Source organism: Etheostoma spectabile, chromosome 8 (assembly GCF_008692095.1).
Source record: "Etheostoma spectabile isolate EspeVRDwgs_2016 chromosome 8, UIUC_Espe_1.0, whole genome shotgun sequence".
NCBI lineage: Eukaryota > Metazoa > Chordata > Actinopteri > Perciformes > Percidae > Etheostoma > Etheostoma spectabile.
In genome coordinates this window covers 19,632,475-19,649,407 of record NC_045740.1, presented here as the reverse complement: position 1 = coordinate 19,649,407, position 16,933 = coordinate 19,632,475, and the positions used below count along the sequence as shown (strand labels likewise).

The following is a 16,933-nucleotide window of genomic DNA, read 5'->3' as shown; positions in this document are numbered from 1 at the left end:
CATCTGCCATTCTGTTAACCTGCATACTCAGCATGCGTTCTTCATGAGATATGTTATTGTACCATTGATGGGTGATTTAATAAATATAGACACTTTAGGTTGTAGGTTTTTAGGCAAAATTAAATCTCTTTAAATTGATTTTCATCTATATGAATATTGTCTTCACTCTGTCTGGAAACAACTTATAGTGGCTAAGACCATACTGTTTGAGAATATGCAGATTTTTAGAAATATGTATTTACCACTTCATAAAAATGTATGTTGGAACGTGGGGATGCTGGCGTGAATATTGCCGCTTCACAATCCTGCAAAATTAATAGTTGTGTTTTCTAGTAAATTAAGTACCTTCCATTTTAGATTAGTTGTTGGTCATTCTCAACACACACTATATGCCCTGCTTTGACGTATCAATTCTGGACTCTGTGCTGCTGCCAGCCAGTGAGTAATGGTGAGTAATGGACTTTACTCGATCAACTGTTAGCTTCAGCTCGCTAACGTTAGCTGTCAACCTCCTGACTAAGTGTTACCGCTAGCTAGTGATCTAGCAAGGATTATCCCTTCAGACCACAGTCAACTTCAGTGGACTCTCCATCCAAACTCCAAACTGGACCTTCGTCTGCCCCAACTGCCATACTCTTTTAAGTAGATGTACTCCCTGTCTCCGCCAATCACTTGGTAGCCTTGAGACATCTGGTCAGCTTTTAGCTTACGCCAGCTAGCTTCTGTTAGCTTCCACTGACTGATGGCTCGCCCAGCACATCGGTTCACAGTAGAGCTGTTTTTTTCCGGCCCAAGCTAATTGCTAACACTAAAGTTAGCGTGGGCCACTACCTCTCTGCACTGTCAAAAATGGTGCTCCTAAAATATTCCTCACTGCAACTTCTCAACGTCATCTGCTAACGCTACGTTGCGCCAGCTTGCATTGCCAACATAAAATAAAAATAAAAGTAATGTCCCGTTGTCGGCTTCAGCTAAGAAAGAAATATTTCCCCCCCCACATGTTCAAAATTCTAAGAACACATCAGAAAACCTTCTGCAACAATTGTAGATTTATTTATTTGATTAGGACAATGCACATTAATCAACATTACTGTCAATGCGCCAGTGTTAGCCAGTTGGCTAATTTTTAACTGTAGTCCTAGTTACCTAGCATGCATATCTTTATGGTGGGAAGAAACCGGAGCACCCTGAGGAAACCCACACAAACACAGGGAGAACATGCAAACTCCACTCAGAAAGGCCTAAAGTTCCATCGTAACAAATGAATGGACTACTTGCGGAGTGACATGAAGTCATGAATCAGAGGCACAAAAAAGACAGCGGTGAGCAGTCATAATGTTTACCAATTCACGACCCGTGCCTTGTACGCATAATTTACTGATTTACCTGAATTTAACAGAGCCTCGTTTTCAAGTCCGAAAGCCGAATTTCCAGATTTATCCGGAAGAATCACACCCCTGCTATAACCTCATAATTGAATCGACCGTAAATCTACATTTTAAAGCTGACATTAAACTAAAGTTATTCCTTTGGCATCTTTGTCAGCCTTTTTTTTTATAGCCCCGAGTTTGCACCCCTGCATTTAATAAAATATTTTTTTTATAGTTTTTGCAGTTTATGTAGAATAAGCATATAAGTTTGCTACCGGCTATTTTACATTAAAAAAACACATGAACCATGACCAAGATGGGTTTGCATTTCCAAGGGCATGTATATCAAATGGTTTATTTAACAAGAGCTCTTGAACACAGACACATTTCCGGGGTGGCAATCTGAATCACTTGAAAGTAAATCTCTCTAAATCTCATCCAACGTATTTATGGAGGGCCGCTCTGTCCTTATTAGAGTTTGAATATAATAATATGACACAAATGTTTTCTTTACAGATTTACAGGTCATAGGCTGTGGTAAATAGGTGGTGTTTCAGGAGTTTGTTTTTTTTCGTCCAAGGATGTAGCATTTCGGATATCTGCAGGGAGTGTGTTCTACCTCCAATAGAGGTTTTTGGTCAAAAATATTGTAATATTTGATTTTCTCAATATCACCCAGCCCTACCTCCAATTCATTCATTCATTGTGATTCTGTGAATTCTTTTTAAATTTTATTTTTTAGTTGTACTCCTTCAGTAGCAACAACAATTACGATATCTAAATGGATCTGTGCAGGGAGAGCCACAGTTCTTTCTTTGGATGTCGCTTGTGTTTGTGACTCGTTATGAAAGACAGGGCGACACATTGTTCACTATGACAGATGCCGAGGTTAGGGAATCGTGCTCTTATGATGGTAGATTAGTGATTAGTGTTTAAACAGATGGCCTGTTTTGTTTGGGACAGAGGGACCAGGGTAGCATTGCAGTGAGGCAGCAATGCTAAATGGTGACTAAACAGAGCATGGTTTGCAATTTGATTTCTTTGATACAACAATTGAACAACAACAATGGGGACCACAGCTGAGGTGAATATATGAGACATGCTTTCATGTGGCTGTGTCCATGCATCCGGTCATAAGGCCAGAAGATCTACTTCCCAGGAAAATCCGTAATGGCACCAATGTTGTTTTTTCTCCTACGCAAAAGCAGCTTACAGATATGTGATCGTGCTTGGGTAGTCACTAAATAGTCAGTAAAATATGAATGTCAGCCTATCTCCACAGTTACACAGCATTCCGGGATGGGTGAGAAAAACACGCTCTGGTTTATTGGCATGTTTTTTTTAAACAATCACATTTGTCATGGGCGCCCCTAAGCGCCGGACAGAGCCACGATGCTGCTGGAAAATGGCCTCAGGAAGGAACATGTGTACGTTCAAAAGTTGTTTTTAGTCGTACAACGTAGGTTACGGAAAGTCTAATAAAATTTTAAAGGACATATGTGAATATCACAGAAACGGAACGTTGTGATATAGCATTTGACCTGTATTTTTACTAATGCCTTTTTTGTTACGCATTTATGCAAATTGCTAAGATCCTAAGGGTTTGACTGTTGTGGTATGTCAGTTAGTCATTAGAAAAAAATACTATTTTTATGTTAATAAAGGGGTTACTTATGCTGTTACTACTGTGGCACAACATGATACCAAAGATGTCTGGAGTCATCAAAAATCATTTGGAATTAACATTGTTAATCCAATTATTTCTAAATATAGTAAATCTGGAATTGTACAGCTTACTGCCATGTTGTTCTCTACTTACCGAACAGACAGGACCTTCAGTGACTGACGTTAGAGAAATCAATATTCATGATCTGTTTGCCAACACCCATGCAATAATAAAATTCGCACTACATCCTAGCCTATACAACATTTTAGCTTTCATTAACTGAGCATGTTAATGATTTGTGTTGTAAGCAAGTTGTTGTTGTTGTTGTTATGCAGATTGTAGTGCACAGGGTATTATTGTGTACAGAATATTTTTTATACTGAATGAAAGGTATTTTGTTTACGTGGCATGCCACTAGGTGGCACATCACACACGGAATTAAATGACACCAATACAAAAGTAATTTTATCCACAGCTTCCGGTCCTATGTCCACACACATCATACTCTACTTTGCACAAAATAAAGAATAGAGAAAACGTATTACAGCGCCCACAACACAATAGTGTAACCCATACATTGTCCAACTAGAACTAAACATTTCATACATAAAACAAAACTTCAGCCACAAAAAGAATAAGTAAAGAACAGGGAATGTCACTTCCAGACAGATAATCATCAATACAAAGCAGTCTCTTTTTTAGCTCAAGCTTGTTGCAAGTAAAAATGTTTTATGCTCAAACAACCAAACTAAGTGATCTATATCCTGCTTCATCTCTTTTACTTCCTCTTTCTTATAGGATTGCAATCTTAAATCAGGACAACATGGCCAATACAAAGCAAAATTAACTTCATTTTCAATCAATGTCTCACTGGCGCCAGACAACAGTCCTGTTTCAATATCAATATTCTACTCATACATGCTACAAGGAATTTGGAAATGAGGGTTTTTCGCTTTGATTTGTCATAAAAGTAGCCACGATCTGGTTTAAAATAGTGAAACACACAATGCACGTACAGAGTGTGCAGCCTTGAACTGGAAGATCAAAGGAACGTTAATGGATTTTTCAAGCCTCTCGCTGTCCTCCATTCAACCATAGAGATGTCACAAACAACCTTTTTGCTACTCTGCCACAGACAGATTAACCAATCTGAGGCAAAGCAGAGGAATAAACAAGTCTGCAGCGGAGAGGAGAGGGAAAAAGAAGAGCAGCGGGGAAAGACCAATTTGAACATGAAAGACATGAGCGCAAAATACAGTCCAAACCTGTCTCTGCTACAGTGTATCACAGATCACATGGACCATCTGTAATCCATCTGCCTGTTTTACACTCTTTAACCAACAGGTGGTGTGAGCAAATGAAGCCTCAAAAACAATTTCGCAAACCAATTTGCTTGGAAGCTTCAATGTTTCATGGGTCTTCATCTCTAGTTCATTTTAGCAGCCGCTTTGGACAATAGCGGTAGTGTTTTCACCACAGCTGCTGTTATGAAGGTCTTTTCTTTATGTTGCTGTTTTTCCCCATGTAGATTACTGAGCTAGTGTTACTGGAAGGTTATATAGTTACGATGAATATTTTTCACGGACAGAAAATTATTTATTTAAAGGGCTTTCCTTTCAAGTGTTGCACACGGTAATTTAGGATCTATTTTGGATGTATCGTGAGATTTCATTTAAAAACCCGTATTTGTCTCCATCTGTTGAAAGCCTGACTGAGACGGACTCCTTTTTACCCGTTCTCTTTTACTTTCCCTTTCCTTGTTTGCTTTTGTCATTCATTTAATTTCCTTCTTTTCTGTGATGGTCCTGCCCCATTATCAGCCATAACTACAGCAGATTTTGGATAATTAAAATACAATTAGGCCTATATAAAAACCTCTCCTGCTACCTTTTACCTGTAAACTTACCAACACTGGCACTTTCAACTACAAAGGCTCCACACCCGTCACTACCATCACTGGCTGGGTAATTGAACATTTTTTTTTCCCCCACACACACACACACACACACACACACACACACCACACACACACACACACACACACACACACACACACACACACACACACACCACACACCAGGTGAAGCAGGTGCTGAAGACTGAACGCCAGGAAACGCCGTGTGCCTGGAGTCAGCTACCACCATTATCTCTAGAAACAATAATAATTCACGTGCCTTGTTTGCTACTGTTGATAGGTTAAAAACCCTCCAGGACCAGTAGCATCTGAACTTTTATCTACCAAGGCCTGCAATGACTTTGCCTCCTTCTTCAAAGACAAAATTCAGAACATTAGACTAACAGTCAGTGCCTCCATATCAAGTTCAGGATATGTGTTGTCACAGTGTTCAAGCAAAACTAGTTCCAATATGACAGAATTTCACACAATCAACCATACCAACCTGGAGGACATTATTCAACATCTGAAAACCTCCTCCTGTTGCCTTGATATTCTACCAACGGAACTTTTCAAAAATGTTTCCAATTGTTTGACTTCTGATCTTCTACAGATTGTGAACACATCTCTTCTTTCAGGTATCTTTCCACAGGCCCTGAAAACTGCAGTAATCAAGCCACTCTTAAAAAAGAACAACTTAGACAAGTCACTAATGAGCAACTATAGGCCAATATCAAACCTTCCATTTTTAAGTAAAATCATTGAAAAAGTAGTCTTTCAACAACTCAACCATTTCTTGTCACTAAGCAACAGTTTTGATACCTTTCAGTCGGGTTTCTGACCACACCACAGCACTGAAACGGCTCTTGTCAAAGTCTTTAATGACATCCACCTTAACCCTTGTGTTGTCCTTCGGGTCCCCGGGACCCGTGCAGTTTTACCCATCGTGTTGTCCTTCGGGTCCCTGAGACCCGTGGCGTTGTCCATCGGGTCCCTGGGACCCATGGCATTGTCCTTTCGGGTCCCTGGGACCCATGGCATTGTCCTTCGGGTCCCTGGGACCCTTGACGTTGTCCTTTGGGTCCCTGGGACCCTTGATGTTGTCCTTCGGGTCCCTGAGACCCGTGGCGTTGTCCTTCGGGTCCCTGGGACCGGTGTCCTTGTCCTTCGGGTCCCTGAGACCCTTGACGTTGTCCTACGGGTCCCTGAGACCCGTGGCGTTGTCCATCGGGTCCCTGGGACCCATGGCCTTGTCCTTCGGTCCCTGGGACCCTTGACGTTGTCCTTCGGTCCCTGGGACCCTTGACGTTGTCCTTCGGGTCCCTGAGACCCGTGGCGTTGTCCTTCGGGTCCCTGGCACCCGTGGCCTTGTCCTTCGGGTCCCTGAGACCCTTGACGTTGTCCTTCGGGTCCCTGAGACCCGTGGCGTTGTCCATCGGGTCCCTGGGACCCATGGCCTTGTCCTTCGGTCCCTGGGACCCTTGACGTTGTCCTTCGGGTCCCTGGGACCCTTGACGTTGTCCTTCGGGTCCCTGAGACCCGTGGCGTTGTCCTTCGGGTCCCTGGCACCCATGGCCTTGTCCTTCGGGTCCCTGGGACCCTTGACGTTGTCCTTCGGGTCCCTGGGACCCTTGACGTTGTCCTTCGGGTCCCTGGGACCCCTTGACGTTGTCCTTCGGGTCCCTGAGACCCGTGGCGTTGTACTTCGGGTCCCTGAGACCCTTGACGTTGTCCTTCGGGTCCCTGGGACCCAGTTCATTGTCCTTCGGGTCCCAGGCACCCGTGCGTCTGCAGAGGGACAGTGGGCTTGGAGACAGCTGTCTGCTGATGGACAGTGGGCTTGGAGGCATGTGTCTGCTGAGGGACAGTGGGCTTGGAGGCATGTATCTGCTGAGGGACAGTGGGCTTGGAGGCAGCTGTCTGCTGAGGGACAGTGGGCTTGGATGCAGCTGTCTGCTGAGGGACAGTGGGCTTGGAGGCATGTGTCTGTTGAGGGACAGTTAGCTTGGAGACAGCTGTCTGCTGAGGGACAGTGAGCTTGGAGGCAGGTGTCTGCTGAGGGACAGTTAGCTTGGAGACAGCTGTCTGCTGAGGGACAGTGGGCTTGGAGGCATGTGTCTGCTGAGGGACAGTGGGCTTGGAGGCATGTGTCTGTTGAGGGACAGTTAGCTCGGAGACAGCTGTCTGTTGAGGGACAGTAAGCTTGGAGACAGCTGTCTGCTGAGGGACAGTGGGATCCACTCATATTAACGTGTGAGTCTAAACATCTATAGGCAATGCAAATAGAAATGTATTATATTTCTGCAGGCTACGTAGATGTGTTAAATTAAAAGCTACTGGCGATATTTATTATGCCTACTCATTCATCCAGATAAGACTAGTGCATACATTGCACCGTGGGTCGGAGAGAAAAGTATTTTCAAATGTTCTGTATGTCTGGCACATATTGTAGATTTGACAAATAAATTTGACTCGACTTGAAGTGGCAGCAGTTCAATCCAGCGTGTGTTCAACAAAGTCAAATAATCATTCCAGATATACGTGTAATTTGACGTAACTATACCTAGAAATAAATGTACACAACGTCGAAGTCAGATTCAAAATTCTTTTATTTTGTTGACAGACCTTTAGTCAGTGGGTGTTACAGAGGGGTTTTTTATTTTAGATTGTGTCCTTTTATCACTGCATTAATCAGAATATAGTGTCAACAGCCATAAAATAATCAATTTTGGCCACGTTTCTAGGTATAAAATGCTACATAAATTAGGCTATGAATGACATCTGAACAAACCCCTGTACAAGCGTTCAGAAGTGAAACTGGAAAGCTCTGTGTACTGCAGCTGAGTTTTCTGACTCACTTGACACTAAAAGACAGGGGGAACTGTCCATGGTGCTAAAACACAGGCATAGTTACTAAAACAACTGAGGGAAACCTCATTTCAATAAAATGGCCTTTACCAATAGAGATTACAAAATCCTACACATTTAGCGAGACATTACATGTAGCTACAGTGTTGTTTTAACCCTCGTGTTGTCCTTCGGGTCCCTGGGGCCCGTGCAGTTTTACCCATCGTATTGTCCTTCGGGTCCCTGGGACCCACGGCATTGTCCTACGGGTCCCTTTGGAAACCCGGGGTTTGCCCCTTCGGGTCCCGGGGACTAAGGGCCCATGTCCTCCCGGGTCCCGGGGACCCGAGACCCTTGCGTTGTCCACGGGTCCCGGGACCCAGGGCCCTTGTCCACGGTCCCGGGGACCTAAAACCCTTTTGCCCTTTTGCCCTACGGGTCCTAGGGCCCCTTTGGCTTTGTCCTTTGGGGTCCCGGGACCCTTGACGTTGCCCTTTTTGGGCCAAGGACCCGGGACTTGCCCCTTGGGGTTCCCGGGGACCCTGCCCTTGCCTTGGGGCCCCGGGGCCCCGGGGCATTGTCCTATCGGGCCCCCCGGGGGACCCTTGACTTTGCCCTTTTTGGGTCACAGGACCCTTACTTTCCTACGGCCCCGGGGGGCCCCCTTAAGGGTTGCCCTTTTTGGGGTCACGGGGACCCTTGACTTTGCCTTTTGGGTAAAGGGCCCCTTAAAGTTGCCCCTTTTGGGTCACAGGGACCCTTGACGTTGTCCTTTTGGGTCACAGGGACCCAAAGTATTGTCGTTCTGGTCACCAGGACCCTTGACGTTGCCCTTCGGGTCCCGGGGACCAGCTATGCAGTAGCTAACGCTAAAATAGTACCGTGTTTGCTGACAGAACACACAATGGCCACTGTTTTACACTCATGTAAGAGTAAATCAACATACCGGTCAACCATATATAAGTCCTGTCGTCCTCTCAAAGGGAACTAGGGCAAATACATGCACTGATAAACACAATCATCTCAATGAATGAAGCAGCATGCTAGAATAGATTGCGAAAACGCACCAGTAGGATGCAATCAACACTTTCACAATGGTGGTACACAATTGGACACGGAATCCGGGGTTTTGACAAGCATTCATTTTATTCATCTGCAGTAATGTGTATCTGTGTACAATTGGGTAAGGCTCCTAAACAGTTTAGGGCAACACTGACGTTCAGACGCTGAGGCTACGCATGTACGTAGCCAACCTTTCGGCTAAGTTCACACTTCTGATCAGACGCAGAGTTGCATACACAGTTTCCACGAACACGAACGTGTCACGGTTCACATGGTCTGTGAGTACGTCAACAAGGTCGCTCACACTTGTGATACGTTCAGATTTGTAGGGCGGCAGACGCAGCATCCACACAAACCTTATGAAAGAGTCTTCGCTGAGGTCTTCGAGTGTCTCAAACACCTTCATCCTGACCTGAGCCGCATTCCCTCGGATGGCAGAGCCATATCCAGCAAGAGTAACATCTCCGCGTGGACGTGTCATTTGGCCATGGGCGCCGCTGCGAAGCCTTTCCACCAGATCGTTGCGACTTATGCGCTCCAGCAGGATGAGCAAGACCGCTCGCGCTTTGTCTTTGTAGCGCTGCACGATAGCGTCTGCTATCTGGGTTCTATGAGTCAGTGAATCCAAAGTGGCACGACTGACAGGTCGTTGATCGTAGACGTGTATGTCAAGCATGACAAACTTGAGCCTGCTAATATCTTTGGTGGTCAACTCATCCAACATTGCGAGTACGTCGTGAGCTACCTCGGGTGCAGCCGCAGCGGTTCCACCGTGGTAGTTTTCCCAGGCGTCCATAAACGTTTCACACACGACGGACCCGTTCTTCCTCGCTACATCGATCATTGTCCTAGCCCTGTTCTGAGGGGATCTAATAGAATGAACAGAGTCCACCTGTTCTTGTGTCATCATCCCATGGTGAAAGAGAACATCGGCCACATGGTTCAATCTGCCTATGTCACTGGCCTGTATGTAGCTGGCTCTTTTTTGCTTGAGCATCTTGTCCATGGCGAGGTACTCTGTTTGTGTTGAGGGTAGGTTGACCCACACACAGAAAACACACAAGCGCGGATAAACAAGGTAAAGAAAAGGTTTAATCCAACAAAAACACAGATGAGGCACAGGTGGTGGTGGAGGTGTGGATGAGAGCAACAACGGAGCGGGTCTGAGGAAGCTGCATACGCCCACGGCGGAACACGGAAACTGTGACGAAAACAAAACAAGGTTAGTCAACGGCAAGGCTTGAGAGCAACGTGCACTGATGACTGGCCTAGTTACCACTTAGGGTTTAGTAACAAACTGGCGCTGAAGAGGTGGTCAGCCCGGGTTTATATACTGTGGAGACGGCATGATGGAGATGGAATGATGGAGATGGATTGCAGCTGTGCAGGAAGAATGAAATGTGTGGCCACGCCTCTGGACCAGGTTCCTCTAGCCCTTGTGTTGTCCTTCGGGTCCCGGGGACCCGTGGAATTGTCCTTCGGGTCCCTGGGACCCGTGGAATTGTCCTTCGGGTCCCTGGGACCCTTGACATTGTCCTTTTGGGTCACCAGGACCCTTGACGTTGTCCTACGGTTTCCAGTGACCCTTGACGCTGTCCTTCGGGTCCCCGGGACCCATGACATTGTCCTTTTGGGTCGCAGGGACCCTGGACATTGTCCTTTTGGGTCACAGGGACCCTTGATGTTGTCCTACGGGTCCCTGGGACCCTTGACGTTGTCCTTTGGGTCCCTGGGACCCATGGCATTGTCCTTTTGGGTCACAGGGACCCTTGATGTTATCCTACGGGTCCCTGGGACCCTTGACGTTGTCCTTCGGGTCCCTGGGACCCTTGACGTTGTCCTTCGGGTCCCTGGGACCCAGGGCATTGTCCTTCAGGTCGAGTGGAAAGGGAGGTAAAAAAGAATAGAGAAACAAGGGCATTTGTTTGACATTAGTCTACTAATTATTTTTATTACTCACGCACACACACACACAAACACACAATATACAAACAATAGACACTTTAGACACATTTGTCTTGTCTTCTTGTTCTTGTCATTTTCTTTTTCACGTCATCTTGTTTCGGACCTGTGCACTTTTTGCACGGGGCACGTTGGCACAGCCGGGGCAGAAGCTGCAGCATGGCCCGTCGTTTGACACTGGAGTTGAAGCTGCATCGGATTCTCTTGAGCGGCGGTGCCGCTCGCAATGTCCCCGCTGAAGCCAAGGTACAAAACGGAGAAAAACCACAAGAGGACCAACGTACACACGACCACAGCAGAGAAAAAGACTACTGCTGCTACGATGACGACGACAACAAAGATGATGACCAAGGCCAAGTGGACGTTGAAGTTCAAGACCAAGGAGGAGAACAGGTGAATGAAGAAGAAGAAGAAGAAGAAGAAGAAGAAGAAGAAGAAGAAGAAGAAGAAGAAGGTGGACATGCAAGGGACGAAGAAGAAGACGAAGATGAAGAAGTAGATGTAGAAGAAGACGAAGAAGAAGAAGAAGAAGAAGAAGAAGAGGGTAGTGAAGACGAGGGGCAAGAGGAGGACGAGCAGGATGAGGAAACATTTGTGTCAAAAGATGGCAAAATCAAATGGTCCTCGAAAACGTGTCATCCCAGTGTCCCAAGAACTCACTGCCACGCCACCGAAGAGGACAAACCCGACCCAGAAAAGGACACGACAGACGCTGCTACTGCTGCTGCGTCCGCCGCCGCAGACGCCGCCACGCTGCTGCTACTACAGCGCCCGGGACCCACAGAGTACGCCGCGGAACACGTCCACGACATAGTGTCTGCATTTGGCCTGTTTGTCACGCGGCAAATCAAAGACATGGTTGTGGCCGCCACAAACCTCGAGGGTCAAAGGAGATGTGCCACAGGCGGCAAGTGGAAAGCGATGGACGTCACGGACCTGCGAGGCTACCTCGGGCTGCTGCTCCTCGCGGGCGTGTACCGGTCCCGCAACGAGGCCTTGGAGAGCCTGTGGCACGAGGAGAGTGGCAGGGCCATTTTCCGCGCCACGATGCCAATCAAGCAGTTCCACGCGTACTCTAGACTGTTGCGATTCGACGACCGCGAGTCAAGAGCTGCCCGCCGAGCCTCGGACAAACTGGCGGCCGTACGAGAGGTGTGGGACGAGTGGACGCGGCAGCTGCCTCGCCTCTACAACCCGGGCGCCGACGTGACGGTGGACGAGCAGCTGGTGCCCTTTCGAGGTGTTGTATTTTTATTTATTTTTTTTGCTTGGTTGTTGTTTTTTGTACCTCTGCCGTACACTTGTCTTTCTTGTGTGTGTGTGTGTGTGTGTGTGTGTGTGTGTGTGTGTGTGTGTGTGTGTATGTGTTAAATTTTTGTCTTCCATCTCTATCCATCGTGTTCCATCTTCTTGTTTGGACACGCCACTTTCACAAGGTCGCTGCGCCTTCCGCCAGTACATGCCCAGCAAGCCAGCCCGGTACGGACTCAAGTCGTGGGTGGCCTGCGACGCCGGCTCCAGCTACGCGTGGCACATGCAGCTCTACACGGGCAAGTCGGTGAGCGGCACGCCCGAGAAGAATCTGGGCTCCCGCGTGTTGCTGGACGTGACCGAGGGCCTGAGGGGCCCACGTAACGTGACGTGCGACAACTTTTTCACCTCCTACGCGCTGGCCCAGCGGCTGCTCTCCGAGCGGCGCCTCACCGTGGTGGGCACGATGCGCAAAAACAAGCCCGAGCTGCCGGGGGCGTTGCTCGCCACCAAGGACCGTGCGGTCTTCTTGTCCAAGTTTGCCTTCACGCCCGTCGCCACTCTGGTGTCCTACGTGCCCAAGAAGCACAGGAACGTGGTGCTGCTGAGCACGCTGCACACGGGGGATGCGGGCGTCGGCGCCGGCAGGCAAGCCAAACCCAACATTATCCTCCACTACAACCACACCAAGGGCGGGGTGGACAACCTGGACAAGCTTGTGGGCACGTACAGCTGCCGCAGGAAGACAGCGCGCTGGCCCCTTGCTGTCTTCCACAACATCCTCGACGTGTCCGCCTACAACGCCTTTGTGCTGTGGCGAGAGCTCAGGCCCGAGTGGATGCGCTGCAAGCTCAACAAGAGGAGGGCGTTCCTCGAGCAGTTGGGAAGGGCACTTGTGAATCCGCTCATCGAGAGACGGAGGCGTCTGCCTCGCACAGAGGCGTCAGCCGCGCTTGTCAAAGCCGTCGTCACGGCGAGCAGGTCCTGTGCTGGTGGTGGTGGTGGTGGCGATGGCGACAGCGGCGGCGGTGGCACAGTCACAAGGGGCCTAGAGGAGCATGGGGATTCTGAACCGGACACATCGAGGGTGCAAAGCAAAAGGAAGCGGTGTCAGCTCTGTCCGGAGAGAAAGGACCGCAAATCACACATCGTTTGTGGTGGCTGCAAGAGATACATCTGTGGAAGCTGCACGCGGGCCTACTACTGTGCCGAGTGTGTTCGCCCGTAGCCTCTTGGCCCGTGTGGACGAGGCCCCGAACAAACCTTGAATCTGTTTGGAACACACACACACACACACACACACACACACACACACACACACACACACACACACACACACACACACACACAGACACACACACATAGACCCACACACACAGACACACACACACACACACACACACACACACACACACACACACACAACCCTGGGTCCCAGGGACCCGAATGGCGAGGTTGAGGCCTCAAGGGTAGGAGAAAGATGACATCGAACAAGGATGGGTCCCCGGGACCCCGGAGGATGGGGGGGTCCCTGGGACCCATGGCATCGTCCTACTGGTTCCACGGGTCCCTGGGACCCGAAGACCCTTTGATGTTATCCTTTGGGTCCCAGGGACCCAGGGCATTGTCCTTTCGGGTCCCCAGGACCCTTGGCGTTGTCCTTTTGGGTCACAAGGACCCTTGACGTTGTCCTACGGGTCCCTGGGACCCATGGCATTGTCCTTTGGGTCCCTGGGACTCATGACATTGTCTTTTGGGTTCCTGGGACTCATGACATTGTCCTTCGGGTCCCTGGGACCCATGGCGTTGTCCTTCGGGTCCCCGGGACCCCGGAGGATAGGGGCGCCACGGCAGTTGTGGGACATACGTATAATGCCATGGAACATAAAACAGCGGGGTCTCTGAGACCCAAAGGATGAGGCCACGATGGTATTTGACATGGAATGAAAGTGGTGTCTCGGGATCCCGAAGCAGAACGGCTGGCTAGTACAAAAGGTCACATAAGCTAACCATGTCCCTGTGACACAAAGGACAATACAAGGGTTAAGGCAGGATTATTCCTACTATGGGTTAGACTCTACATATTTATTGGGTCACTCAGCTAGTTATTTCATGCTAGTAAAGGCATATTCTTCTCTTTTTCAGGCTACGCTAAAAAGGAATCCTGACGTTATTCCAGCTTCATTCCAAGTCTGGAGGAGACATCACCTATCCACTGTGTCTCTCAGGTAATTTCAGAGCATTCTGATGTACGATTTTAAAATTAAGGCCTTAAAACCAAGGCTATATTGACACTTTTTAAGGCTAGTAAAGGCATATCTTTCTCTTTTTCAGGCTACTCTACAAAGGAATCCTGACGTTATTCCAGCTTCATTCCAAGTCTGGAGGAGACATCACCTATCCATTGTGTCTCTCAGGTAATTTCAGAGCATTCTGATGTACAATTTTAAAATTAAGGCCTTAAAAACCAAGACTTTGTTGACACTTTTTCAGGCTAGTAAACGCACATTCTTCTCTTTTTCAGGCTACTCTACAAAGGAATCCTGACGTTATTCCAGCTTCATTCCAAGTCTGGAGGAGACATCACCTATCCATTGTGTCTCTCAGGTAATTTCAGAGCATTCTGATGTACGATTTTAAAATTAAGGCCTTAAAACCAAGGCTATATTGACATTTTTTCAGGCTAGTAAAGGCATATTCTTCTCTTTTTCAGGCTCTCTAAAAAGGAATCCTGACGTTATTCCAGCTTCATTCCAAGTCTGGAGGAGACATCACCTATCCATTGTGTCTCTCAGGTAATTTCAGAGCATTCTGATGTACGATTTTAAAATTAAGGCCTTAAAACCAAGGCTATATTGACACTTTTTCAGGCTAGTAAAGGCATATCTTCTCTTTTTCAGGCTACTCTACAAAGGAATCCTGACGTTATTCCAGCATCATTCCAAGTCTGGAGGAGACATCACCTATCCACTGTGTCTCTCAGGTAATTTCAGAGCATTCTGATGTACGATTTTAAAATTAAGGCCTTAAAACCAAGGCTATATTGACACTTTTTCAGGCTAGTAAAGGCATATTCTTCTCTTTTTCAGGCTACTCTACAAAGGAATCCTGACGTTATTCCAGCTTCATTCCAAGTCTGGAGGAGACATCACCTATCCACTGTGTCTCTCAGGTAATTTCAGAGCATTCTGATGTACGATTTTAAAATTAAGGCCTTAAAAACAAGGCTATATTGAACCTTTTTTAAGGTATGAAAGGCATATCTTTCTCTTTTTCAGGCTACTCTAAAAAGGAATCCTAACTTTATTCCAGCTTCGTTCCAAGTCTGGAGGAGACATCACCTATCCACTGTGTCTCTCAGGTAATTTCAGAGCATTCTGATGTACGATTTTAAAATTAAGGCCTTAAAACCAAGGCTATATTGACACTTTTTTAGGCTAGTAAAGGCATATCTTTCTCTTTTTCAGACTACTTTAAAAAGGAATCCTGACGTTATTCCATTTTCACTCCAAGTCTGGAGGAGACATCACCTATCCATTGTGTCTCTCAGGTAATTTCAGAGCATTCTGATGCACGATTTTAAAATTAAGGGCTTAAAAACAAGGCTATATTGATGTTTTTTCAGGTGTGAAAGGCATATCTTTCTCTTTTCAGGCTACTCTCAAGGAAATTTATTCCAGCTGTTAAGTCTGGAGGATTCACCTATACTGTGTCTCTCAGGTAATTTCAGAGCATTCTGATGTACGATTTTATTAAGGCCAAAACAAGGCTATATTGACACTTTTTCAGGCTAGTAAGGCATATCTTTCTCTTTTTCAGGCTACGCTAAAAAGGAATCCTGACGTTATTCCAGCTTCATTCCAAGTCTGGAGGAGATATCACCTATCCATTGTGTCTCTCAGGTAATTTCAGAGCATTCTGATGTACGATTTTAAAATTAAGGCCTTAAAACCAAGGCTATGTTGACACTTTTTCAGGCTAGTAAAGGCATTCTTCTCTTTTTCAGGCTACTCTACAAAGGAATTCCAGCATCATTCCAAGTCTGGAGGAGACATCACCTATCCATTGTGTCTCTCAGGTAATTTCAGAGCATTCTGATGTACGATTTTAAAATTAAGGCCTTAAAACCAAGGCTATATTGACACTTTTTCAGGCTAGTAAAGGCATGTTCTTCTCTTTTTCAGGCTACTCTACAAAGGAATCCTGACGTTATTCCAGCTTCATTCCAAGTCTGGAGGAGACATCACCTATCCACTGTGTCTCTCAGGTAATTTCAGAGCATTCTGATGTACGATTTTAAATTAAGGCCTTAAAAACAAGGCTATTGTTGACACTTTTTCAGGCTAGTTAACGCACATCTTCTCTTTTCAGGCTACTCTACAAAGGAATCCTGACGTTATTTCAGCATCATTCCAAGTCTGGAGGAGACACACCTATCCATTGTGTCTCTCAGGTAATTTCAGAGCATTCTGATGTACGATTTTAAAATTAAGGCCTTAAACCAAGGCTATATTGACACTTTTTCAGGCTAGTAAAGGCATATCTTCTCTTTTCAGGCTACTCTACAAAGGAATCCTGACGTTATTCCAGCTTCATTCCAAGTCTGGAGGAGACATCACCTATCCACTGTGTCTCTCAGGTAATTCAGAGCATTCTGATGTACGATTTTAAAATTAAGGCCTTAAAACCAAGGCTATATTGACACTTTTTCAGGTAGTAAAAGGCAGTTCTTTTCTTTTTCAGGACTCTACAAAGGAATCCTGACGTTATTCAGCTTCATTCCAAGTCTGGAGGAGACATCACCTATCCACTGTGTCTCTCAGGTAATTCAGAGCATTCTGATGTACGATTTTAAAATAAGGCCTTAAAACAAGGCTATAT

The 16,933-nt window shown here is 46.6% G+C and overlaps 2 protein-coding genes across 4 annotated transcripts in view; one reads left to right on the top strand and one right to left on the bottom strand.

The window, feature by feature from the left end:
- The window catches only part of LOC116693755 (mixed lineage kinase domain-like protein), a 525,120-nt gene that overhangs the window by 267,965 nt on the left and 240,222 nt on the right, over window positions 1-16,933 (bottom strand). The window lies entirely within an intron of this gene.
- LOC116693352 (piggyBac transposable element-derived protein 4-like) lies at window positions 11,028-13,280 on the top strand. The gene is made up of 3 exons (XM_032522266.1): window positions 11,028-11,194; window positions 11,446-12,041; window positions 12,238-13,280. Exons 1-3 carry the CDS (start codon window positions 11,028-11,030, stop codon window positions 13,278-13,280), a joined length of 1,806 nt encoding a protein of 601 aa, XP_032378157.1.

Excerpts from the sequence above, each read along its gene's own strand:
- LOC116693352 (XM_032522266.1), top strand. The coding sequence starts at position 11,028 with ATGTCCCCGCTGAAGCCAAGGTACAAAACGGAGAAAAACCACAAGAGG. Across the intron at positions 11,195-11,445 it reads AAGACCAAGGAGGAGAACAG|TGTCCCAAGAACTCACTGCC; the intron begins GTGAATGAAGAA and ends GTGTCATCCCAG. Across the intron at positions 12,042-12,237 it reads GCAGCTGGTGCCCTTTCGAG|GTCGCTGCGCCTTCCGCCAG; the intron begins GTGTTGTATTTT and ends CACTTTCACAAG.